General features: G+C 46.7%; 3 protein-coding genes across 3 annotated transcripts; all 3 read left to right on the top strand.

Annotated features, from left to right (window-relative positions):
* The first annotated feature begins 13,470 nt into the window (after window positions 1–13,470).
* LOC121274883 (late histone H2B.L4-like) lies at window positions 13,471–14,107 on the top strand. The gene has a single exon (XM_041182273.1). The coding sequence runs from the start codon at window positions 13,482–13,484 to the stop codon at window positions 13,857–13,859; it is 378 nt and encodes a 125-aa protein (XP_041038207.1). The 5' UTR covers window positions 13,471–13,481; the 3' UTR covers window positions 13,860–14,107.
* Window positions 14,108–14,414: 307 nt separating this feature from the next.
* On the top strand, window positions 14,415–18,608 carry LOC121274907 (histone H2B-like). The gene is made up of 2 exons (XM_041182287.1): window positions 14,415–14,565; window positions 18,244–18,608. The coding sequence occupies exons 1-2, from the start codon at window positions 14,415–14,417 to the stop codon at window positions 18,606–18,608; spliced, it is 516 nt and encodes a 171-aa protein (XP_041038221.1).
* A 2,156-nt stretch (window positions 18,609–20,764) lies between these two features.
* LOC121274870 (histone H2AX-like) lies at window positions 20,765–22,570 on the top strand. Its single transcript, XM_041182256.1, has 2 exons — window positions 20,765–21,335; window positions 21,441–22,570. The coding sequence occupies exon 1, from the start codon at window positions 20,796–20,798 to the stop codon at window positions 21,186–21,188; it is 393 nt and encodes a 130-aa protein (XP_041038190.1). The 5' UTR covers window positions 20,765–20,795; the 3' UTR covers window positions 21,189–21,335; window positions 21,441–22,570.
* Window positions 22,571–25,762: the final 3,192 nt, after the last annotated feature.

Genomic DNA, 25,762 nt, shown 5'->3' with positions numbered 1-25,762 from the left:
AGCAAAGTTCACCTGCCAATCTCTGCTATGAATACTTGTTGGTGCTTGATGAATTTAATAATAAAATCATTGATGTAGTTGCATCATATTGACAGATTTTTTAAAAAATAGCTTAAATAGAATAAACATACGATCATACGTAGAAATATTTCAACTAGGCCCTTTTCAGTCTTCCGGACTTAATAATGAGTTCAACAATTTCAGATCATGAACTCTCTCTTCCATTCACACCCCCTTTCCGATCCTGCTTTTTCCAAAAATTTATATATTTTTTTACAACTATATATTTTTTTTTATTTTCCCTCCTGTTTTTAAATTTATTTTGATCTATTGATCCATCTGCACCTTTTTGTCCATTTCGATCCCTTCCCTCCACCCCATCTGTACTCGGGCCAACTTCCCCTAGCTTGCTTCCCTTAATGTCTCCATTAGCATATCCTTTAGATAATATCAACACCGTCAACAGCCCTTTGTCCTTTTGTCTATGACAACTTTGGCAGTCTCTTCTTGGCCTTTACTTATCACTGACCCCCTATCGAGCTCCTCTGTCCCACCCCGTTCTACCAGCTTATATTTCATCTAATTTCTATATGTCTTAGTTCTGATGAAGGGTCTTAGGGACTCGAAATGTCAACTGTATCCCTCTCCGCAGATGCTGTCAGACCTGCTGAGTTGTTCCAGGTATTTCTGTTTTTGTTATACATAGAAATGTACTAATTTGGAGCAGGAGTGGGCCAGTCGGTCCTTCCAGTTAGCTTCACCATTCAATGAGATCTTGGCTGATGCGATTATAGCCTCAACTCAACCCTTTGGTTATCTAGAATCGCTCTATTGCTGCCTTAGAGATATTCAAAGGCTCTGCTGTGCTCAAAGGTTTCAAGGACAAATTAAGGTCTCGTGCCAGAAGGAGAGACTTATGCACTGTTAAGCAGAACATAAGAAATGTGGTTACTGGGAATACAGTGATTCAATAAGAAGTCCAAAAAGCAGTTTATAAAATGTCACCGTGTCCATTTCAGAGAAACTGCAGCAATTGAACTGCATGTTAAACATTGCATGTTAGAACGGTTTTGCAAAGAATGGGACAGTTGGAAAATGAGGATGGGTAATTTTTTTTGTAGCATTCGCAAGAGAAGATTATATAAAATGGCAATCATTCAGTCAAGATTCCATAAGTCGAATTAAATTAACAACAGGGTGCTTTGGAATTCATATATTGGCCTGAAACGAGCAATGAAAAGGTGCTACTTAAAAATGCCATGATTATAGAAGCTTGCAACTAAAGCTTAGTGCCTTGATTAAAGTCTTAGTCTGATAGATTGGATTCAGCAGCTTCGCGCAACCATGAAGCAGTTTTTCTTAGCAAAAATACACTTTATTCATAATATATCTGAAAGGACACTACAAAACATTTCAAAATGACCATTCCAAAAAGTGCATTCATTTTCAAGTTATCCACATAGTGCATGTCGCACCTTGAGTTGCTTCAGTTCAATCAGAGGAACTTAACAGACATTTCAAGCTGACAACGGGACATTGCAATAGGATTAACGTGATCGACATAGATCTTGTTGCACTCTGAGGTGCTTCAGTACAATTGTAATCCTTGCAATATTCACTGCATACATTCGCTCTGAGTCATACAGCCCGAGGGGGTCTATACAATCCCTAGCCCCTCGGGTGAACTGTGGAGAAAGGTGTTAGACAGCAACCTTTCCCCACTGAGCCTTTGCAGCAGCTGCCCCAAGCTTTAGTACGTCCCTCAGCACGTGGTCCTGGACCTTGGAATGTGACAGTCTGCAACACTCAGTCGGGGACAACCCTTTGCACTGGAAGACTAAGAAGTTTCCAGCAGACCAAACAGCGTCTTTCATCGAGTTGATAATCCTCCAGCTGCATTTGATGTTTGTCTCGGTGTGTGCCCGTAGAGCACAGAGTCCTGTTTAAAGATTTTTTTTTGTTTCACCCAGTATTTGTCTCCAGTAGTATATGTTCCAGGCCATCAAAATGGTGGACCATGATACATTTAGGATTGAGCTGTGGAGTCAAACTTGCTTCATAAGGAGTATTAATGCAAAAGGTTGCCTCTCAACCCAAGTGAGCCTGTGTTATTTTTCTTTTTGATGGTGGACTTAATGATCTGGCACTATGTCTGTGCTTTGTGAGTGATACTGTACTTACTGTGTGTTGAAACCACCACTTTTGCTTGTTTCGAGGGATCATCTGGTCCTTTCATTTACTTCATGACTGCGTGAAACGCCATAGCATACAGGGCTACGGGCCACGTGCTGGAAAATTGGCTTAGAATAGATAGGCCGGCACGGACGCGATGGGCCGAAGGGCCTGTTTCTGTGCTGTGTGACTCTACAATCGGACAATAAAGACATGTTTATATAAGAGGGAACACAATTTAATCAAATTCAATTTAAAATCGGATAAAGATGAAAATGAAGACAAATGCGAACATCCTAGGTTACAGAAAGTCTAAGTTTAACTCTGCAGATGCTGTCAGACCTGTTGAGTTGTTCCAGCTATTTTTGTTTTTGTTTCAGATTTCCAGCATCCCCAGTATTTTGCTTTTGTCTAAATTTAACGGGCTGGGTAACAATATAATAGCAAAGAATTTGCAGGCGGTGACTGGTAATTGAATGTCTATATGGGACAAACAATAGCCCTTCAAACGCTATTGGTCCACTTGCACCCAGCGCCCCCTGCCCCACACACCCCCACTCCCCGCGCCAGCACAGGTTTAGAAGTTGAACTGGTGGAAACTCCCAATGAGTCTGCTGAATTGTCCCGGGGATCTGCGCACGCGCGCCTTAACCCGTTCTCGCTCTCTTGAGGATAGGAACGCATGCGCGAACCATCCCCGCTCTCCACACGTCAACCCCACCCACCCACCGTGCCCCATTCACTCAGTGACCGCAATCGGGTTTAATTCCGCAGCGGGCGGAGTCATCATCGCCCCCCAGAGGTGAGTGAACAAACAGCACCTGCTCACGGCAGCGGATGGGGTTAGAATGGCGCCCGCGGTTCTGCTCGGACAATGGGATTGAAAACCAGGGCGGCTGAGAGGGAATCGGCCGCTGCTTTCACTAGGCACTCTGGACAGGAGCTGGTCCCGGGAGACGGTGGGGAGGGGGAGAGGGGGAAGTGGTGGGTATGAGGTAGGAGGAAGGGGATGGGTGGGGGAGGAGGAAGGAGATGGGGAGGAGGAAGGGGAAGGGGGATGGGGGAGGAGGAAGGGGATGGGGGATGGGGGGGAGGTAGGGGATGGGGGATGGGGGGAGGAAGGGAATGGGGGATGGGGGAGGAAGGCGATGGGGGATGGGGGGGAGGAAGGGGATGGGGAGAGGAAGGGGATGGGCGGGAGGAAGGGGATGGGGGATGGGCGGGAGGAAGGGGATGGGGGATGGGGGGGAGGAAGGGAATGGAGGATGGGGGAGGAAGGCGATGGGGGGAGGAAGGGGATGGGGGATGGGGGGGAGGAAGGGGATGGGGGATGGGGTAGGAAGGGGATGGGGGCTGGGTGGGAGCAAGGGGATGGGGTGGGAGGTGGAAGGGGATGAGATGGGAGGAGGAAGGGGATGGGGATGGGAGGAGGAAGGGGATGGGGAGGGGAGGAGGAAGGGGATGGGGGGAGGAAGGGATTGGGGGATGGGGGAGGAAGGTGATGGGGGATGGGTGGGGGAGCAAGGGGATGGGGGGAGGAAGGGGGTGGGGGAAGGGGGAAGGAAGAGGATGGGGGATGGGGGGAGGAAGGGGATGGGGGAAGGAAGGGAATGTGGGATGGGGGGAGGAAGGTGATGGTGGATGGGAGGGGAGGAAGGGGATGGGGGGGAGGAAGGGGATGGGGGGGAGGAAGGGGATGGGGGGGAGGAAGGGGATGGGGGAGGAGGAAGGGGATGGAGGGGAGGAGGAAGAGGATGGGGGAAGAAGAAGGAGGAAGGGGATGGGCGGGATGGGGAGGACGCAGGGGATGGGAGGAGGAGGAAGGGGATGGGGGGAGGAGGAATGGGATGGGGGAGGAAGAAGGAGGAAGGGGATGGGGGTAGGAGGATGGGGATGGGGAGGAGGAAGGGGATGGGGGGAGGAGGAAGGAGATGGGGGGAGGAAGAAGGAGGAAGGGGATGGGGGAGGAGGAAGGGGATGGGCGGGATGGGCAGGAGGAAGGGGATGGGGGTGGAGGAAGGGGATGGGGGAGGAGGAAGGGGATGGGGGCAGGAGGAAGAGGATGGGGGGAGGAAGAAGGGGGAAGGGGATGGGGGTAGGAGGATGGGGATGGGGGAGGAGGAAGGGGATGGGTGGGATGGTGATGACGAAGGGGATGGGGGATGGGAGGGGAGGAAGGGGATGGGGAATGGGGGGAGGAAGGTGATGGTGGATGGGAGGGGAGGAAGGGGATGGGGGTAGGAGGATGGGGATGGGGGAGGAGGAAGGGGATGGGGGGAGGAGGAAGAGGATGGGGGTAAGAAGAAGGAGGAAGGGGATGGGGGTAGGAGGAAGGGGATGGGGGAGGAGGAAGGGGATGGGCGGGATGGGGAGGACGAAGGGGATGGGAGGAGGAGGAAGGGGATGGGGGGAGGAGGAAGGGGATGGGGGGGAGGAGGAAGGGGATGGGTGGAGGAGGAAGGGGATGGGGGGGAAGAAGGAGGAAGGGGATGGGGGTAGGAGGATGGGGATGGGGGAGGTGGAAGGGGATGGGGGAGGAGGAAGGGGATGGGGGGAGGAAGAAGGAGGAAGGGGATGGGGGAGGAGGAAAGGGATGGGCGGGATGGGGAGGAAGAAGGGGATGGGGAGGAGGAAGGGGATGGGGGGGAGGAGGATGGGGATGGGGGGAGGATGAAGGGGATGGGGGGAGGAGGATGGGGATGTGGGAGGAGGAAGGGGATGGGGGGAGGAGGATGGGGATGGGGGGAGGAGGATGGGGATGGGGGGAGGATGAAGGGGCTGGGGGGAGGAGGATGGGGATGGGGGGGAGGAGGAAGGGGATGGGGGATGGGCGGGAGGTAGGGGATGGGGGATGGGGGGAGGAAGGGAATGGGGGATGGGGGAGGAAGGGGATGGGGGATGGGGGGAGGAAGGGGATGGGGGATGGGCAGGAGGAAGGGGATGGGGGATGGGCGGGAGGAAGGGGATGGGGGATGGGGGGAGGAAGGGAATGGAGGATGGGGGAGGAAGGCGATGGGGGATGGGGAGAGGAAGGGGATGGGGGATGGGGTAGGAAGGGGATGGGGGCTGGGTGGGAGCAAGGGGATGGGGTGGGAGGTGGAAGGGGATGGGGATGGGAGGAGGAAGGGGATGGGGATGGGAGGAGGAAGGGGATGGGGAGGGGAGGAGGAAGGGGATGGGGAGGGAAGGAGGAAGGGGTTGGGGGGAGGAAGGGATTGGGGGATGGGGGAGGAAGGTGATGGGGGATGGGTGGGGGAGCAAGGGGATGGGGGATGGGGGGAGGAAGGGGATGGGGGAAGGGAGGGAATGTGGGATGGGGGGAGGAAGGTGATGGTGGATGGGAGGGGAGGAAGGGAATGGGGGGGAGGAAGGGGATGGGGGAGGAGGAAGGGGATGGGGGCAGGAGGAAGAGGATGGGGGGAGGAAGAAGGGGGAAGGGGATGGGGGTAGGAGGATGGGGTTGGGGGAGGAGGAAGGGGATGGGCGGGATGGGGATGACGAAAGGGATGGGGGATGGGGAATGGGGGGAGGAAGGTGATGGTGGATGGGAGGGGAGGAAGGGGATGGGGGTAGGAGGATGGGGATGGGGGAGGAGGAAGGGGATGGGGGGAGGAGGAAGAGGATGGGGGTAAGAAGAAGGAGGAAGGGGATGGGGGTAGGAGGAAGGGGATGGGGGAGGAGGAAGGGGATGGGCGGGATGGGGAGGACGAAGGGGATGGGAGGAGGAGGAAGGGAATGGGGGGAGGAGGAAGAGGATGGGGGTAAGAAGAAGGAGGAAGGGGATGGGGGGAGGAGGAAGGGGATGGGTGGAGGAGGAAGGGGATGGGGGGGAAGAAGGAGGATGGGGATGGGGGAGGTGGAAGGGGATGGGGGAGGAGGAAGGGGATGGGGGGAGGAAGAAGGAGGAAGGGGATGGGGGAGGAGGAAGGGGATGGGCGGGATGGGGAGGAAGAAGGGGATGGGGAGGAGGAAGGGGATGGGGGGAGGAGGAAGGGGATGGGGGGAGGATGAAGGGGATGGGGGAGGATGAAGGGGCTGGGGGGAGGAGGATGGGGATGTGGGAGGAGGAAGGGGATGGGGGGAGGAGGATGGGGATGGGGGGAGGATGAAGGGGATGGGGGGAGGATGAAGGGGCTGGGGGGAGGAGGATGGGGATGGGGGGGAGGAGGAAGGGGATGGGGGGAGGAGGATGGGGATGGGGGGAGGATGAAGGGGATGGGGGGAGGATGAAGGGGATGGGGGGAGGAGGAAGGAGATGGGGGGAGGATGAAGGGGATGGGGGGAGGATGAAGGGGATGGGGGGAGGAGGAAGGAGATGGCGGGAGGAGGAAGGGGATGGGGGGAGGAGGATGGGGATTGGGGGGGAGGATGAAGGGGATGGGGGGAGGATGAAGGGGATTGGGGGGAGAATGAAGGGGCTGGGGGGAGGAGGAAGGAGATGGGGTGGGATGGAGGAGGAGGGAGGATGGTGGTGGTAGGAGGAAGGGGGAATGGGTGGGAGGGGGGAGGATGGAGAGGAGGGGGAATTGAGGCGGTATGGGGGAAGGGGAGGGGAGAGGATTGGGGTAGGAGGATGAGGAGGGGGGCGGATGGGTGGTGGAATGGGGAGGCTGGGCAGTAGCGAGAGACAATTCTCTGTTAATGCTTGCACAGTATGGAAAGAAGGTCCTTAAGATCATTGCTGCTTTGTCCTCTCAAAACTGAGAGTACTCACCAGCTCTGTCCCGGTCTCCCTCTGCCCCTTGTTACTGGACAGGGAGAATGGGGGGTGAAAGTATCAGCAAACCAACAATGTTTCCAGTAACTCAGAGAAGATCAAATGCATCCACCATGGTGGGGAAATGTGAAAGTCACATTTTAAACAGTTGTATACATTTTTTTGTAATTCATTCGTGTGGGTGTCACTGGCCAGGCCTTGTTCAGAGGCCATGTAAGAGTAAACCACATTGGCTGTGGGCCTGGAGTCACGTGTAGGCCAGACCAGGTAAGGGTGGCAGATTCCCTTCCCTAACGGGCATTAGTGAACCAGATGGGTCGGTCCATCGACAATTTAGATTTTTATGTCCAGGTTTTTTCCTGCCGTGGTTGAATACAAGAATTAGCTTGGGCCTCTGGGTTACTCCTACAGCGACAATACCACACAACAGTTTGTTCAAAGGCAGCTGCAAATAGAAATCTGAACTTTGCAACAGTCACTGCTCCATAGGACTGCCCAATCCAAGGGGCAGTGCAGCGAATGGATTGTTTCTGAATGCCAGAAAATTGGTGAAAAACCGCTCAAAATCACATATAAGCAGGGACAGATTGCTGCAGCACTAAAGTGGGCTCAGACCCTCAAGCACTGTTGGTTTTGCTCTTATGATTATTCATTATAATTATTATTGGATAAAATATATACACTGTTCACTTTTGTATCTTCCAGCTCACCTAACCTTCAGTTATAGCAGTTACATCTTCTCTGTTGATGGAAGTATATGAAAGGACCAGATGATTCCTTGGAATAAGCAAAAGTGATGGTTTAAACACACAGTAAGTATAATATCACCCACAAAGCACAGGGATAGTGCCAGATCATTAGGTCCACCATCAAAAAAACACAGGCTCACATAGATTCCAAGGTAGAGAGGCAACCTTTCAATAAAAAAAGAAAAAGAACTATTTTGTGTGAGAAGTTGTTTCAATTTCCCAACAACCTAATGCATCACTATTAGATTTAAATGCACATTGTCACTTTGACACAAATAAAATACAAATTATTGACTAGATCAGACAAAATTTAATCTACTGTAAGATACAGTATGAATTGCAATTAAGAACCCCAGAATTTAAACTGAGCTATGCATCAAGCACCAGACCAAAAATCTCACTAATTGTTAGACTAGAACGCACAGTTAATGAAATAATTCCCTTTTGCCATACAGCAGGAATTACATACCAGGCCATGTATCAGATTGACACATATATTGCTGTGAAGAACAAACTCGAATTATAATATAAATTAAATACCACTACATAACCTGCTTAAAACCAATTGAATGCAATCTATGGCTCTGAAAAAAACTCATTGAATATGTATTTTACAATAAAGCAAAGGTTCAACAAATATTAATAGAGTAATTGCCTAAACAACACAGTGCCTGAGATACATATTAAGTACCAATACAGAAAAATTCCACCCTTACACACAGCACCAGAGACACATAGATAGAAAAAAGATTCCCACAATCACATACTTGCCTAGAGACAGGCATATGAACAATGAATCCAAAACACATATTCAGTCCAGGAACTGACAAGTACAGAATTCAACCTACTTTTATTTTCATTGCCATTGACTGGAAGATGCAGCAAGTAGCCGGATGTTGTATACAGCACCAGAGACTGATAAAGATATAATGAAGTCACTTACAGTACCTGAGGCAGTTGGGTAAGAAAGAAACCTCATTCCCACAGAGCAGTAGAGATTGAAAATACAGAATGAATCTCACAATGCCGTGAGATATCACATAGTTACAGGTACAAATAAATTCTCCACTCAATCACTTTACAGGACACTGACACACACTGAGCTGCATGTTCAGATAAAATACCAATAAACTGAGATATTAAATGAACTCAACACTCAATACCTGGCAGATGCTGATGAAAAATGAATTTATCCATGCTCACATTCGGTTTGATAAGACTGGCTAATACAGTAACATGCCCACACTCAAATAGCATTCATTGCATTAAGCCCACCTCATACAGAATACCTGACCCTGACAGGCAAATTGAAAACCACAAGTACACATACACAAAGAAAAGCAAAACAAAACACTAAAAGCCATAGACCATTGCCAATTATTTAAAGTTCCACAGACTGACTGATACAAGACAGGTCTGAATCAAACACAGTAGAAGATGTTGACAGGAAAAGAATATAGACAGCTACAGATTATTTCCCACTTTCATAGATAGCACCAGAGGATGTTAGAGTTACAATTAATGGCATTCTCATGTGCAAATGCAGGGACTGACAGAGAAAGAATGCCACATTCACACGCAATACCATAGACTGACAGCTGCAGATTTAAAGCAAAAGTATTACATTTCAGAGGAAACTGGAAGAAAGCACTGAATGAAACACTTGGGTTTTCATTTAACAGAAGTAATATTGAAGCCAAATGAATCCGCAACTCACACAGAATCAGAGAATATTAGAGTAACTCTATAAAGTTAATGCTACACTCAAACACAGCACCATGACTGACAGATGCAGAAGGAAAACAGCATTTGTATACAATACCAGAGACTGATCACATTCAGAATGAGTCATGCACAGATGCATTTAGTCGAAGGCTGATGACTGCAGAACTAATGTCAAACTTGGTATTCACTTCCACACACTGGCAGCTTCAGAATGGGCTCCACATGCACATGTAATTCTGGAGACTTACATAGAAAATAGAGTGCAAATTCACAGTCAATTCCATTGACAGGCATCTCCTGCTGTCACACAGTACCATAGCTATATAAACAATTGAAAGCTGTTTCACATAAATCACACAAAATTGACTGGTACATAATTAAGCTAACAGCCATGTTCAGTACCAGAGAACGGCAGAAAGAAAAATAGTCTACACTGACATATATGGCAAGCTACAGATTATATACCACAATCATATACTAAATCAGATACTAACAGATGCAGAATTGAGGCCTTAATAACACAGCTGCAAGGAATGATAGTCAGAGAATTAACCTAATAATGTATGAGAGGTGGAGAGATACAGATTGTGTCCAACAGCCACAGGTTCCCAAGGAGTGAAGATCACAGAATTAATCCCACAGCCATACACAATAACAGTGGTTGACAGACTGGGAGGTATAGATTGCAAGGAACACTCGAATAGAGAAACAGAGACTGACCAACACATAATAAGTCTCTCTCACACATTCAGTTCAGAGACGGACAGATGCAGTGTGAATGCTGCACTCACATGCAGTGAAGATTGACAAAGAGAGAAATAATTCCACAATTACAAAAATCAGACAGCGACAGATGCAGAAAAAAATCTCAGCCATGCCCCTTTCAAAGGACTAGAATGTGCAGCATAAATCCAATAGTTGCATTCCAATGAGAGAAAGTCATACACCGACTTATTCCCACACCCACATTCCAGAAAATCACAGAGAAGAAAATAACAGATATTCGCCTGAAACTCACATACTGGAACAGAGAATGATGAAAACAAAATGAAATCTACAAGCATTGACTTGCAGTGACTGACAGATACAAAATGACTTACATACTCACATATTGAACCAGTAATGAAGATATACTGAATAAGTGTATTTCAAATACAGGCCAGTTACTAGTATTGTTATGGTTGTTCTTTGAATGCAGCCATCGCTGCAAATGCCAGCAGTTTTCTCTCTCCATAATTGCCACTTTGAAGGTGGTGGTGTTCTTTCACCTTGATGTCTGTCTGTCAAAGGTTATGTAGGGGGTTCCAGGATTTTACTCCAGCCACAATGAAGGAATGGTGAAATATTTTCAAGAGAGGATAGTGTTTGTGTTGAAGGTGAATTTACAGGTGGCGTTCTTCCCTACTGGGACCTACTGTCCATGTTCTTCTAGGCCTAAATGTTTGTAGGTTTGGGGGGTGATGTTGAAGAGCTCTCCTTGACTTGCTGCAGTAGATGCTACACAGTGTGACAGTGGGGGAGGGAGTAAATGTTTAAGATGGTGAATCGTGTGCCAATCAAATAATTTGTCCGACATGGTGTACAACTCCTTTGGTGTTGCTGGAGGTGCAGTCAGACAAGACAATGTAAACTACTTCTTGAATTGTAGGTTGCAGAACAGGCTTTGGAGAATGAGGATTTTTTTTCACTCGCTAAAGACCTGTTTGGACCTGTTCCTGTGGCTGTAGAACTTGTATAGCAGAATAACATTAAATAATGCCCTCACTTACCATAAACTCACAGGCACAGAAAAAAAAATAGTCATACTCAAGCTTGATACCCTGTTGAGGGGTTAAAACAAATTTCACTCACTTAAAATAGGCATGCAGACAAATCACAAGTCACACTTATAGCATAGCACTGTGAGATCCAATCAAAAATCGAATTTCACAGGTCAGGAACAGCCAGGGTAAATAAAGCAATTATTTACAAAACTTATGCAGATGCCAAGTTATGGCAATAACTACATTCCAGAGATTGAGAGATGCAGAGCAAAATCCAAACCATGTTAGCATGGGGAAAAGTAAAAACAGGCACCAAATAAATATAGATATATTCTATTGCAGTAAATGAAGCGTACACCATAAAATCAACACTTTCATATTGGAAATAGGCAAGTGCTGAATAAAACACAAAACAACTTATGAGGAACTGACAGGTACAGGGTGGCCCCACATTCACTGGCTCGAGTATAAAATATACAGGTGAGAAACCTTTTTACCCATACCAGAAACTAACTGTCCAGAGAAAAATTGATAATCAAATAGGTATAACTGAAAGGGACAGAAGGAAATTCTGGTTCATGGGCTGGAAACTGTCAACTAAATTTTAAATTGCAAAATAACATGTCAGAGCCTGATAGGTTCACATTGATTCCATTCACTTGCCACAAATTAACAGGTAAAGAGTAAGGACCTTCCTTTCATACCTAAAGTGGATAAGTGCAAATGAAAACTTAGATTCACATATCAGAAATTCCAGATCCAGAGAGAAAACATCATTCACTGCAGCATAAATTTACAGCAACAGAACTATATTCACAGTCACCTAACAGAAATGCCACAAAGATTAACATTCACTTGCCTGTAACTGAATCTAAATTGTGGCTTCTAATCTGTAATCTCCTACTAGAAAGTGACTTTCAGAGTAAAGCCCAGATTCTCACAGCAGAGCTCAACATGTACAGAATAAACACTAAACTGACATAAACATACCTGCAACGTGGAGATCCAGATCAAAATCCACAATCGCTTAGTGGAAATTTACTCATCACCATAAAAAGCTACAATGACATTTCAGAAACTGAAAGGTGCAATTAAATTAAATGAGACAATTGGATGCCAGAAATTAATAAGAATACTGTATATCAAATGAATTCCATGAATGAAAACGACAGACTATAAACGCACACTCAGACCAGAAAATGACACATTCAGTGCATGCTCACTCATCAGATAGTGAGCAATTCAATGTAAAAAGCATATTAACATATGAGAAATGGAAATCATATCAAAAGCAAAAAATATACAAACTAAAGCCCACACACATACTAGAGAAAGACACAATATTGGAAAAAAAAGCATCCTGTACAAAATAAAACGCACACACACATATATATATATATATATATATATATATAAACAAAAAATTGCGGATGCTGGAAATCCAAAACAAAAACAGAATTACCTGGAAAAATTCAGCAGGTCTGGCAGCATCGGCGGAGAAGAAAAGAGTTGACGTTTCCAGTCCTCATGACCCTTCCACAGAACAGAGTGAATATAAGGAGAGGGGTGAAATATATGCTGGCTCTATTCACTCAGTTCTGTGGAAGGGTCATGAGGACACGAAATGTCAACTCTTATCTTCTCCACCGATGCTGCCAGACCTGCTGAGTTTTTCCAGGTAATTCTGTTTTTGTTTCCCATATATATATATATATATATATATATAAAGCTAAGAAGGAGAGTCCTGGACCGTCACTGTCCCAACGGACTCACACGTACCAAATCTGACACGTAGATTGTTAAAGTCGCATTGAAACAATAGAAAATTACAGAAAGGACCCACATCAGTGTGGTTGACAATTAAATGCCCTCTGAACAGGGGCAATAAATGCTGCATGACACCCACATCCCATGGATGTTTTTTTTTCAACGACAATAGTTATCGTTTCAGATCGACGAGCCTTCCTCAGAAATGAGGCAAGATGGAAATTTGATCGAAACAAAAAAACTGCGGATGCTGGAAATCCAAAACAAAAACAAAAACAGAATTACCTGGAAAAACTAGTTTAATTTTACTTTTGTTTTTGTTTTGGATATTTGATCGGTTTGGTGTCTGAAGTGTAAAATGTGAAGGACATGACTGGCGTTGCCAAGTGTGTGTCTGTGCCAAGCACTGGATGTGAAAGGGGAGCGCCGCTAACCAATCAGGACGACCCGAAATTGACATCACCTACAGTAGCCAATCAGCAACTTTCCCTTCACCCATCCTTCATTAGCATAGACCTCAGACGTTGCCTATAAAACGGGCTGTGCGAGCACATTTCGCTTAGTCTATTTCCGAAGTTGAACTTGACCATGGTTGACGATAAAAAGGCAGGAGCTCCCAAGAAGGGCGCCAAGAAAGTCATCAAAAAGACGCCGCCCAAGAGCGGCAAGAAGAGGAAGAAGGCCAGGAAGGAGAGCTACTCCATCTACATCTACAAGGTGATGAAGCAGGTCCACCCGGACACCGGCATCTCCTCCCGGGCCATGAGCATCATGAACTCGTTCGTCAATGACATCTTCGAGCGCATCGCTGGCGAGGCTTCCCGCCTGGCCCACTACAACAAGCGGCAGACCATCAGCTCCCGGGAGATCCAGACCGCCGTGCGCCTGCTGCTGCCCGGGGAGCTGGCCAAGCACGCCGTGTCGGAGGGCACCAAGGCGGTGACAAAGTACACCAGTTCCAAATGAAAATCTTAACCGAGCAAACAAATTCAACCAAAACACAACGGCTCTTCTAAGAGCCACACACAGTCTCTGTGACAGAGCTACAACATCTGTTAGAATAGACTCGGCACCTTGTTTACAGTGTTCCTGTTCTCTCTCTCTCGTGACCCCGCTCACACGCACTCTCTCGCTTCTATTACACTTACTTGCTGTCAAATGGTGTTTCACTGTTGTTTGGTCTTTAAGTCTAATGAGTTAATTTCCTTTTTAAATGCAAAATGACGCAGCTTTACATAGGAACTAGGAACAGGTGAAGGCCGTTCGGCCCTTCGATCCTGCTCCGTTATTCACTGTGATCATGGCTGATCCTCTATCTCAACACCATATTCCCGCTTTCTCTCCATATCCCTTGATGCCTGTAATATCCAAACAAAACAAAATCACTTTTTTTCTTGAATATACATCGCCTCTAATTGTTACTGAATGAAACATCCAATTACCTGCCACTCTACGTGCAAGACTTCACTCTCACTTTTCTTCATTTTACGACGAAAGTCTGTGCGCTCCGGATCGGCATCCATGAACTTTAACCGATCTATACTCCTGCCATATGACCTATTCACAAAGGTTGACCAGAAATGTATCCGCCCCGGGGAATATGTTGTCCATTGGACCTTGCAAGTACAGGTGATTTCAAAGGGACGGAGAATAAATGCAAATAGGAATCCGGGTTAGAAAGGGAAAACAAAAACAGAATTACCTGGAAAAACTCAGCAGGTCTGGCAGCATCGGCGGAGAAGAAAAGAGTTGACGTTTCGAGTCAACTTTACATAGGAACTAGGAACAGGTGAAGGCCGTTCGGCCCTTCGATCCTGCTCCGTTATTCACTATGATCATGGCTGATCCTCTATCTCAACACCATATTCCCGCTTCCTCTCCATACCCCTTGATGCCTGTAGTATCCAAACAAAACATAAACATAAATATTTCAACTCTCTCTTTCTTGGACTCGAACTCAAGTTCTGTCGAAGGGTCATGAGGACTCGAAACGTCAACTCTTTTCTTCTCCGCCGATGCTGCCAGACCTGCTGAGTTTTTCCAGGTAATTCTGTTTTTGTTTTGGATTTCCAGCATCCGCAGTTTTTTTTGTTTTTAGAAAGGGAAGCCGGGTTTGTGACGAAATGGGAAATCGTTTTACCGCAGGAGAAATTTGGAGCCTTTGCCGCGAGAAGATGTTACAGGTTTACGTGATATTGTGTACTAAAGACCCTCCGTGTTTCAAAAATATTTTGGCGGGCTTTTGAAATCCGAAAATTGGTTTGGAATGCGATGCTATTATTTAGCGCCCCCTGTGCCATGGCGGATTGGTGGATTTAGCAGGGACCCGAAAATAGTGAAGGGAATAACGGGCAGGTGGACTGGGGGACCTGAATGCTGCGGCCCCTTGTGGCTGTGAGTAGAGCTCAATATTATTGGTTACCTAAAGCAACCAATCAGAAGCATATAGAACTTTTAAACTGACATCATTCTAAGTTACCAATCACAAACATTCCCTTCGCTCATCCTTCATTTGCATAGGGATATGCAGTTGCCTATAAAAAGCGACTTCCGCCACTTCATCAACACGTCGATTTCAACACCCATCCAGGATGATATACCCTCGCCTGTCCTTCTGACCCTATCCTGTCTTCCAATCCCATCTTCGGCTGTGTATTCATCATACCCCCTCACCTTCTCCTCTTTGATGCTGAACGTTCAGTGTTCAGCAAAGGACTCAGTTCTATACCCTTGCACTCTCATCTCAATGAATTTCGTGCTCGGCACGATGCTGAACTATTCTTCCTCCGCCTTCATCTTCGTGCTCACTTCTTTGGGCAGGAGTCCTTTCCCCATTCAATGGATCCTTTTACCCGTCTCCAATATTCTCCCTCCATCTGGACCCCTCCCTCTGGATTCTTACCTTATCTTGATCTTTTCATTGAGGACTGTTGGAATGATATCAACGTCTCGATTTCTCTGCTCCTCTCACCCACTCTAACCTCTCTCTGAACTTGCTGCACTCCATTCTCTCAGGTCCAACCCTGACATTGTCATCAAACCTGCTGACAAGGGTGATGCTGTTGTTGTCTGGCGCACTGACCTCTATCTCACAGAGGCTGAGCGTCAACTCGCAGACATTTCCTCCTACCTCTCCCTGGACCATGACCCCACCACTGAACATCAAGCCATTGTTTCCAGGACTGTTACTGACCGTATCTACTCTGGAGATCTTCCTTCCACAGCTTCCAATCTGATAGTCTCCAAACCTCGGACGGCCCACTTCTACCTCCTACCCAAAATCCACAAACAGGACTGTCCCAGCAGACCGAACGTGTCAGCCTGTTCCTGCCCCACGGAACTCTTTTTTTGCTATCTTGACTCAATTCTCCCTCCCCTTGTCTAGTCCCTTCCCACCTACATCCATGAATCCTCTATACACCCTACATCATGTCAACAATTTCCAGTTTCCTGGCCCCAACCGCTCCCTCTTCACCATGGACATCCAATCCCTCTACACCTCCATCCCCCACCAGGATGGTCTGATAACTCTCCGCTTCTTCCTCGAACAGAGGCCCGAACAATCCCCATCCACCACTACTCTCCCCCGTCTGGCTGAACTTGTTCTCACACTGAACAATTTCTCCTTTAACTCCTCTCACTTCCTCCAAATAAAAGGTGTGGCTATGGGTACCCACATGGGTACCAGTTATGCCTGTCTCTTTATGGGGTATGTGGAACATTCCTTGTTCCAATCCCACAACCCTTTCTCCGGTACATCAATGATTACTTCAGTGCTGCTTCATGCTCTCATCTGGACCTGGAATACTTTATTAATTTTGCTTCCAATTTCCATCCCTCCATCATTTTCACATGGTCCATCTCTGACACTTCCCTTCCCTTCCTTGACCTCTCTGTCTCTATTTCTGGTGACAGACAGTCCACCAATATTCATCACAAACCTACGGACTCCCACAGCTACCTTGACTACAGCTCCTCACACCCCGCTTCCTGTAAGGACTCCATCCCATTCTCTCAGTTCCTTCGCCTCTGCTGCATCTGTTCTGATGATGCCACTTTCAAAAACTGTTCCTCTGGCATGTCTTCCTTCTTCCTTAACCGAGGTTTTCCACCCATGGTGGTTGACAGGGCGCTCAACCGCGTCCGGCCAATCTCCCGCGCATCCTCCCTCACACCTTCTTCTCCCTCCCAGAAACAAGGTAGGGTCCTCCTTGTCCTAACTTATCACCGCACCAGCCTCCGCATTCAAAGGATCATCCTCCAACATTTCTGCCAACTCCAGCATGATGCCATCACCGGGCACATCTTCCCTTCACACCCCCACCCCACCCCCTCCCAGTGGTATTCCGCAGGGATCATTCCCTCTGGGACACCCTGGTCCACTCCTCCATCACCCCTTACACCACAACCCCCTTCCACAGCACCTTCCCATGCAACCACAGAAGGTGCAACACCTGCCCCTTTACTTCCCCTCTCCTCACCGTCCAAGGGCCCAAACACTTATTTCAGGAGAAGCAGCATTTCACATGCACTTCCCTCAGTTTAGTCTACTGCATTCACTGCTCCAAATGTGGTTTCCTCTACATTGGAGAGACCAAACGCAGACTGTGTGACCGCTTTGTGGAACACTTTCAGTCTGTCCACAAGCATGACCTAGACCTCCCTGTCGCTTGAGATTTCAACATTCCACCCTGCTCTCATGCCCACATGTCTGTCCTTGGCCTTCTGCAATGTTCCAATGAAGCTCAATGCAAATTGGAGGAACATCACCTCATCTTCCGACTAGGCACTTTACTGCCTTCTGGACTGAATATTGAGTTCAACAATTTTAGGTCATGAACTCTCTCCTCCATTCCCACCCACTTTCCAATCCCCCTTTTTTTCCAATAATTTATATAGATTTTTCTTTTCCCACCTATTTCAATTATTTTTAAATGTATTTCCATCTATTGTTTTATCTCTGCCTTTTATCCTATTTCGATCCCTTCCCCCACCTCACCCACACTAGGGCTATCTGTACCTTGCTCATCCTGCTTTCTACCCTTAATGTCATCTATTAGCACATTCCTTAGAATGTCCTTTTGTCTATGACAACCTTTGGTTATCTCCACCTATCAGTGGCCCTCTATCCAGCTCTACATGCCCCACCCCACCTCTCCCAACCCAGCTTATATTTCACCTCCTTTTTATTTTTCCTTAGTTCTGTTGAAGAGTCACATGGATTCGAAACATTAACTGTGTTCCTCTCTGTGGATGCTGTCAGACATGTTGAGTTTTTCCAGGTATTTTTATATTTATTTTTGCTTCTGTTCATTGTTTGAGGTCGATGTGATTATGGGGGAATGAGAAGAAAGGGAAGGGGGCTCCCAAAGAGGGAGCCTAAAAGTCACTCAAAAGGCCCTGGCCAAGGGCGCTAAACACTGGGGGAGGGTGAGGAAGGAGACTTACACCATCTCCATCTGCAAAGTGAAGAAGCAGGTCCACCCAAACACCAGCATCTCTTCCAAGGCTGTAAGCATCATGAACTCGTTCGTCAATGACATCTTCGAGCGCATCGCCGGCGAGGCTTCCCGCCTGGCCCACTACAACAAGCGGCAGACCATCAGCTCCCCGGAGATCCAGACCACCATGTGCCTGCTGCTGCCCGGGGAGCTGGCCAAGCACGCCGTGTCGGAGGGCACCAAGGCCGTGACCAAGTACACCAGCTCCAAGTGAAACACTTGCATTTCACTGAAATGAAAAAAAACATAATGGCTCCAAAAGAGTCACCCATATCCTCCTTGAAATTGCTAAACCATCATTTCTGATTGGTGTCGAGTTGTTTTGGCCTTTAATGACATGAGTCTGGCCCTTTGAATATTTTATATTGAATAAATTTAAGGAGGAGACAGTTTTTAATTAGTAATGGGTTGAAAGGTTATGGGGAGTGGGTGGGAAATTGGAGTTGTGATCACATGAAATCAGCCATGATTATAATGAATGGTGGGGCAGGCTCGAGGGACTGAATTGCCCACTCCTGTTCCTAGTTCTTATGTTCTATGATTTATTCTTTCACCAGACCTGGGAGTCGATGAAAGGTCACTATCCGTAGCTCATCCCGAATTGCCCGTGAACCAATTGTATCACCAGGCCAATAATAGGTGGGTACGGTGTCACACCATGTGAGGATTCAAATTCCCCTTCCTCCAGATGGGTTTTTGCAAAAACCGAAGTTGTCATCTTCACCCGGACTATGACTAGTTTTCAACTCCAGAAGTTATTAACTGAATTTGTATTCTGCCAGTGGCCGTGAAGAGCTTTGAGCATTGGGCATGCTGATTACTGGTCTAGTTGCCTTATCAAATAATGCCACTGCCCTCACCGCCAAATAGGATAAATAAGCAAAAAGTTCAATCCCGTTGGGTACCTAATCACTGGCTGCAGATGCTCTGGGCACTTTATGTCACACACGTTCATTTAAACCACTTTGCCAATTTAATGAAGAATCATACGGACTTGGAACATTAACTCTGTATTTCCATCCAGAGATGCTTTCAGACCTGCTGAGCTTTTCCAGCATTTTTTGTTTTGTTGTTTTTGTTTCAGATTTCCAGCATTCGCAGGATTTTGCCCTTTTTTCTTGCCAATTGAATGCGTCAGTTTGCACTGTCACTATGTTCGCCAAAAGTGGCCTTTGATTAATCGGCCTACTCTTTTAAGCAAGGTGCCTGCAATACCGGTGTAAAAGAAAACCCTCAACCTCATAACTCTACACCAACAATGCACACTACACTGTTGGAATTCAGAAAATTGTGAACTGTCTACAATCCGATTTTTCTTGTTACCATTTTGAACTGACACGAGACAGCTTTTCATATGTAAAAAGAACTTTTTGCCCACAAGTTACAAAATGGATGAAAGGAAGCATTGCGAACTAAGAAGTATTTAGCTGAATGCTTGAAACGTAATTGCACACAAGGACGTTGCCTGTGTTGGAGCATTTCAGCTATGAAGAGAGACTGGATAGACTAGGGCTGTTTTCATTAGAGCAGAGAAGGCTTAGGGGGGGACCTGATAGAGGTATACAAAATATTGAGGGGCATAGAGAGGAAGAAACTTTTACCCTTAGCGGAGGTGTCAATAAGCAGGGGGAATATATTCAAGGTAAGGGGCAGAAGGTTTAGAGGGGGTTTGAGGATTTTTTTTCATCCAGGAATCTGGAACTCGCTGCCTGAAGGGGTGGTAGCGGTAGAAACATAGAAACTAGGAGCAGGAGCAGGCCTTTCGGCCCTTCGAGCCTGCTCCGCCATTCACTATGATCATGGCTGATCTTCCAACTCAATAGCCTGCTCCCGCTTCCTCCCCATAACCTTTGATCCCTTTCGCCCCAAGAGCTATATCCATAGAAGCATATATAGGAACCCTCACAGCATTTAAGAGGTATTTAGATGAGCACTTGAAACGCCTTAACATAAAGGGCTGCGGACCAAGTGCTGGAAAATGGGATAGGTGCTTGATGGCCGGCACGGACACGATGGGCGGAAGGGCCTGTTTCTGTGCTATGAAACTCTAATGACGATGAATAATTCCGAGGAGAGACCAGTTAATAACAGCAAATCAGAAATGTGTGATCAGATGTGGAACCGGTCATAACTTTGAAATGTTTAACTCCAAATAAACGATTTATTAAGGCGATGTTGTATAGAAAAAATGTTTCGAAAATATGGGCGGCCTTTAAACTTTGAAACAGAAGGCCTCTCGACGTTCGCCCTCCTTCCCTTGTTGGACACCGTGGCGTCTCCGGATTGGTGAACAATGTGACCAATCGGTGATGCCCCATCAGCATCCCTCAGGAAGCTATAAGAAGGCAGAATGTGGGCGGGATCTGACATTCGTTGCGAAAGAGTTGGTGAGATTGTTGAGATGTCTGGAAGAGGAAAGACCGGTGCGAAAGTTCGTTCCAAGGCCAAGTCTCGCTCCTCCCGGGCCGGACTGCAGTTCCCGGTGGGCCGCGTTCACAGGCTGCTGAGGAAGGGTAACTACGCTGAGCGTGTGGGTGCCGGAGCTCCGGTCTATCTGGCCGCTGTGCTGGAGTACCTGACGGCTGAAATTCTCGAGCTGGCCGGCAACGCGGCCCGGGACAACAAGAAGACCCGCATCATCCCCAGGCACCTGCAGCTGGCCGTCCGCAACGACGAGGAGCTCAACAAGCTGCTGGGAGGGGTGACCATCGCTCAGGGCGGGGTGCTGCCTAATATCCAGGCCGTGCTACTGCCCAAGAAAACCGGCGCCTCTGCAGCCGCCAAGACCAAGTGAAGCGACCATTCTTTAAACTGAGAACCCAAAGGCTCTTTTCAGAGCCACTCACTGAATCAGTGAAAGGGCTGACTGATTGCTTGCTGAGAGGCGCTACTTACAATCATCCTGCATTTAAGGGATTGTTTTCAGTTTTTCGGGTTGAAGGTAATGCACTTGCTTATCGCTTTTTTTCGTGAGTTCTTTTGTAAAATTATACCATTCATGTTCGCTAGTACATACAGAATCGATGTGTTAAAACCCTTTCTTCAGATACGTTGTTGTCTGGCCTTGGTGACGTTTAATCAGGACAGAGACTTCATACTCGAAGGAGATTCGCCAGTGCCTGATGTGAGTTTGTGGCTTCAGTCACAGAAATCTTTTACTGTGCAGATGGAAGCTAATCGGCCCGTCGAACCTGTACTGCCTCTCTGAAAGAACATTCTACCTAGCTCCCACTCCCCCCTCCCCGGCCTTATCCCCCGTGACCTTGCACATTCTCTCTTCAGGTACTAATTCAGTTCCCAATTTTTTAATAACTCCATCGAACCTGCCTCCACCTTTTCAGGAAGCTTGCTCCAGACTCTAACCACCCCCTGGGTGAAAGGAAAGAAGTCCTCGCATCGTACTTACTCCTGCCATTTATAGTTTAATGCTACTAACGTGGGTTGGTCCACCACTCTCTCGACCTACTCTTCAATATTAGAATATCTTTCTTGCTGCAATTAGTTCAACTATTATTTTGTGTCTCGGGTCTCCTCCGCTTTAAGCAGTTGAATGATAAGCAAAGGCCTCAGTAAACACGTGGCTTTCTATCATTGCCAAATTGAAATTTACATTGACATTCAAAGCTGCGACATGAAACTTGGGACCACGTAACAACAACTCGCACGTATAGAGGAAGAGCGAGATGGTGAGACTGTTTCGCATGTCAGAAATCGAAATTATTGCTTTAAAAACTCGCATACATCAAATAAACAGACAAAGGGAAGACAAAATTTCAATTACCGGAAAGGACAGAAATAGTGAAAGCACCCATGACCCGGAGATTAAACAACACAGTGAAAATCACACTTCCATGCAACATACTAAAATGTATGTTTAAAACTAAAACACGAGTATCAAGAGACTGTCAGACGCACACTCCTCTGTCGTTCACAGCATGGGGATCAGTCTACAATCTGTTTGTTTCGCAATGCTTGAACTGACGTGTGTCCGCTTATAGAATGCTGGGAGTAAAAACAATAACTTTCTGCCCGCAAATTTTCAAACGGATAGAAGCGAATCCGATCAGAGACCGATTGTAATGGCGAATCTGAAATCTGTGAACCGATGTGAAACAAGACGACCTGAGATGTAAAGTTTTAAATATTTATCGTGAGATAAACTACTGACTCATTCGATATTTTGTACGAGCTTTATTTATTGGTGTTACAAATATTGGTGGTGTTTTCAAATTGTGGGGGGTGGGGGGGAATCGTTTGAAACCTGATAGTTTCTCGCCCAATACCCTGGCATCTCCGGATTGGTAAATTTAGCAGACAATCTGGTTATATTAACATCATTATGAAACCGAGACCAAAGTGACCAATCAGTACGCTCGAATCACCATTCCTTCCGCAGGTACAAGAGAGCCGAATGTGGGCGGATTTCAGCATCCTTCTGTTACAACGAGATTGTGAGAATGTCTGGAAGAGGGAACCTGACTGTAATGATCATGTTGAGATGTCTGTAATGTTCATTGATTGTATTGAAGCACCTCACGATCTATGTGGAAAAGTTGACTCTCTTTTTGTGATGGTCATTTTGAAATGTGTTGGAATGATCTGACAGATATTTTATGAATAATGCTTATTTTTCACAAAAAATTTTGGAACAGGGAACTGGAAAATCACCCAGACGCGCACACCCGCCCCGAAACACGCAAATGACACAGAATTTAGTGGTTTGGAAAATAGTGAGGAGGAAAGCCTTAGATTACAGGGCGATATGGATGGGCTGGTAAAATGGGTTGAGCAATGGTAAAAAGAGTTTAATCCTGATGACTGTGATGCGATGCATTTTGGGAGGAAGAGAATACACAATGAATGGCAGGACCCTAGGAAGTACAGAGGATCAGAGGGACCTTGGAGCACATGTCCATGGATCCCTGAAGGCAGCAGCACAGATTGATAAGGTGTTTGAGAAGGCATTTGGGATGCTTGCCTTTACTCGTCAAGGAATAGCATATAAGAGCAGAGAGGTTATGTTGGAGCTGTATAAATCATTTGATGAGTCCACAGCTGGGGTACAGTGTGCAGTTCTGGTCGCCACACCATAGGAAGGATTTGATTGCTCTGGAGAGAGTGCAGAGGAGATTTACCAAGGTGTTGCCTGGGCTGGAGCGTTTCAGCTATGAAGAGAGGCTCAGGTTGTTTTCCTTAGAGCAGAGAAGGCCGAGGGGACCCTGATAGAGGTATACAAAATTAGGAGGGGGGTAGATGGGAAGAAAGTCTCCTCCTGAGCAGAGGTGTCAATAACCATGTGACAAAGATTTAACATTAAGGGCAGGAGATTTAGAGGGGATTTGAGGGATAAGAAAAATCATCCAGAGGGTAGTTGGAATCTGGAACATACTGCCTGAGTGGGGGGGTAGAGGCAGGAACCCTCACAACAATTAAAACGTATTTAGATGAGCATGTGAAACGCCATAGCATACAGGGCTAAGGGCCAAGTGCAGGAAAATGGGATTGGGATAGATAGTTGCTTGATGTCCAGCATAAACACGACGGGCTAAAGGGCCTGTTTCTGTGCTATAAAACCCAATGACATCTACATCCAGACTAGGAACTGTAAGGACTGACGAAATCTCACCCTTAAATATCAAACTGGCAGGTACAGGATAAAACATTTAATACAGATACTGACAGAAAATAATTAAGTTTAGGATCATGGCAAAGACAGGTAGGCATGGAGTAACATAGAAAATCAGAGCCAGAGTAGGCCACTCGGCCCTTCAAGCCTGCTCCACCATACAGTATGACCATGGTTAATCCTTTACCTCAACACCAAAGTCCTGTGTTCTCCCCACACCTCTTGACTCATTTTGTGTCTTTGAATCTATTTCCTTCTTAAATATATTCAGTGACTTGTCCTTCACAGACTTGTGTGGTAGAAAGTTCCACAGGTTCACTGCCCTCAGAGCTAAGAAATTTCTCCTCATTTCAGTTCAAAATGGCCTACCACCTATCCTGACACTGTAACCCTTTGTTCAAGAGCTCCTAGCCAGAGGAAACACTATCCCTGCAGCCAGCATGTCCAGCCCCATCAGAATTGTATACGTTTCACTGAGATCCCCTCTCATTCTTCTAAACTCCAGTGAATACAGGCCTAGTCGACCCAATCTCTCCTTGAGATTCGCAGATGCAACCTAAGCCCTACATTCACTTACTAAACAGCAACAGGTACAGGATAATTGACATATCTCGAAAGCAGACACTGACACGCACAGGGCAAACACACACACACACACTAACATCCCAAAGAGTGATAGATATAGAATGAAAACCACATCCACATGCCCATAACTGAAATATTCACAGAGAAATGAAGAAACAAACAAGAACATCCCACGCCTACTATAAATGATAGTTTCAGCTTAAATAATCAGATTGATTGAATTAATAATGGTGGATGAATTCCAAAAACCGAAACAGACAGGTGTGGGGTAACTCAAAGTACACCACCTTAGCCTCCAAGAAAACACAAGCTTCAGGCTGATAGATACAGAGGGACAACCACCTTTGGGGCATATATTGACAGAAAATTAAAATCCTCTGACTCGTGCAGTAACACAGGTTTCCATAAAGCATAGGAGCACTGGTACACCATGAAACCCACACTCTCATGTTACAACGTGATAGGCACAGAGCATAGAAGGCTACTAATATGGCAGACTGAGTTATGGATTAAACCTTGCAAAATCACAAACAGCTGCTATACTGAGTAAACTTCACAATCACATATCAGGCATTGACACAGAGGGTGGGACAAAACTCATGTTCACAGACAAGAGACTGACACATACAGAAGAAAAGTGAATTCACATAGAAGAATAGGAATTTCGTGGTACAGAAGGAAGCCTCTTGGTCCATCGTGTCTGCACCAGCCATACAACCTATTCCCACTTTCTATCACTTGCTCCGTAACCCTGCAGGTTATGGCACTTGAGGTCCATATCCAGGCACTGTTTAAATGAATTGAGGGTTTCTGCCTCTACTACTCTTTCGGGAATTGAGTTCCAGGCCTTGTTACACACTGGGTGAAAAAAAAAAACTTATCACCTCTCTAATATTTCTACTATTCCCTTTAAATCTATGACCCACAGTAACTGACCTCTGTACTAACGTAAATAGACATTCCTCCTCCATTCTATCCAGGCCTCTCACAAAGTTGTAGACATCTCAATCAAATCTTCCCTCAGCCTCCTCTGTTTAAATTGAAAACAAGCCCAACACATCTAATCTTTCGTTGTGACCGCATTATTCCAGTTCTGACAACATCCTCAGAAATCTCCTCTGTATTGTCTCCAATGACATTACACCCTTTATGAAATG

The sequence above is a fragment of the Carcharodon carcharias genome (assembly GCF_017639515.1).
Source record: "Carcharodon carcharias isolate sCarCar2 chromosome 39 unlocalized genomic scaffold, sCarCar2.pri SUPER_39_unloc_1, whole genome shotgun sequence".
Taxonomy (NCBI): Eukaryota; Metazoa; Chordata; class Chondrichthyes; order Lamniformes; family Lamnidae; genus Carcharodon; species Carcharodon carcharias.
This window is presented reverse-complemented; position numbering and strand designations above follow the sequence as displayed.

Bases quoted from the DNA above. Each gene is read 5' to 3' on its own strand.
- LOC121274883 (XM_041182273.1), top strand. From the start codon at position 13,482: ATGGTTGACGATAAAAAGGCAGGAGCTCCCAAGAAGGGCGCCAAGAAA.
- LOC121274907 (XM_041182287.1), top strand. From the start codon at position 14,415: ATGAACTTTAACCGATCTATACTCCTGCCATATGACCTATTCACAAAG. The intron at 14,566-18,243 runs GTTAGAAAGGGA...GGGAATGAGAAG, and splicing joins AAATGCAAATAGGAATCCGG to AAAGGGAAGGGGGCTCCCAA.
- LOC121274870 (XM_041182256.1), top strand. From the start codon at position 20,796: ATGTCTGGAAGAGGAAAGACCGGTGCGAAAGTTCGTTCCAAGGCCAAG.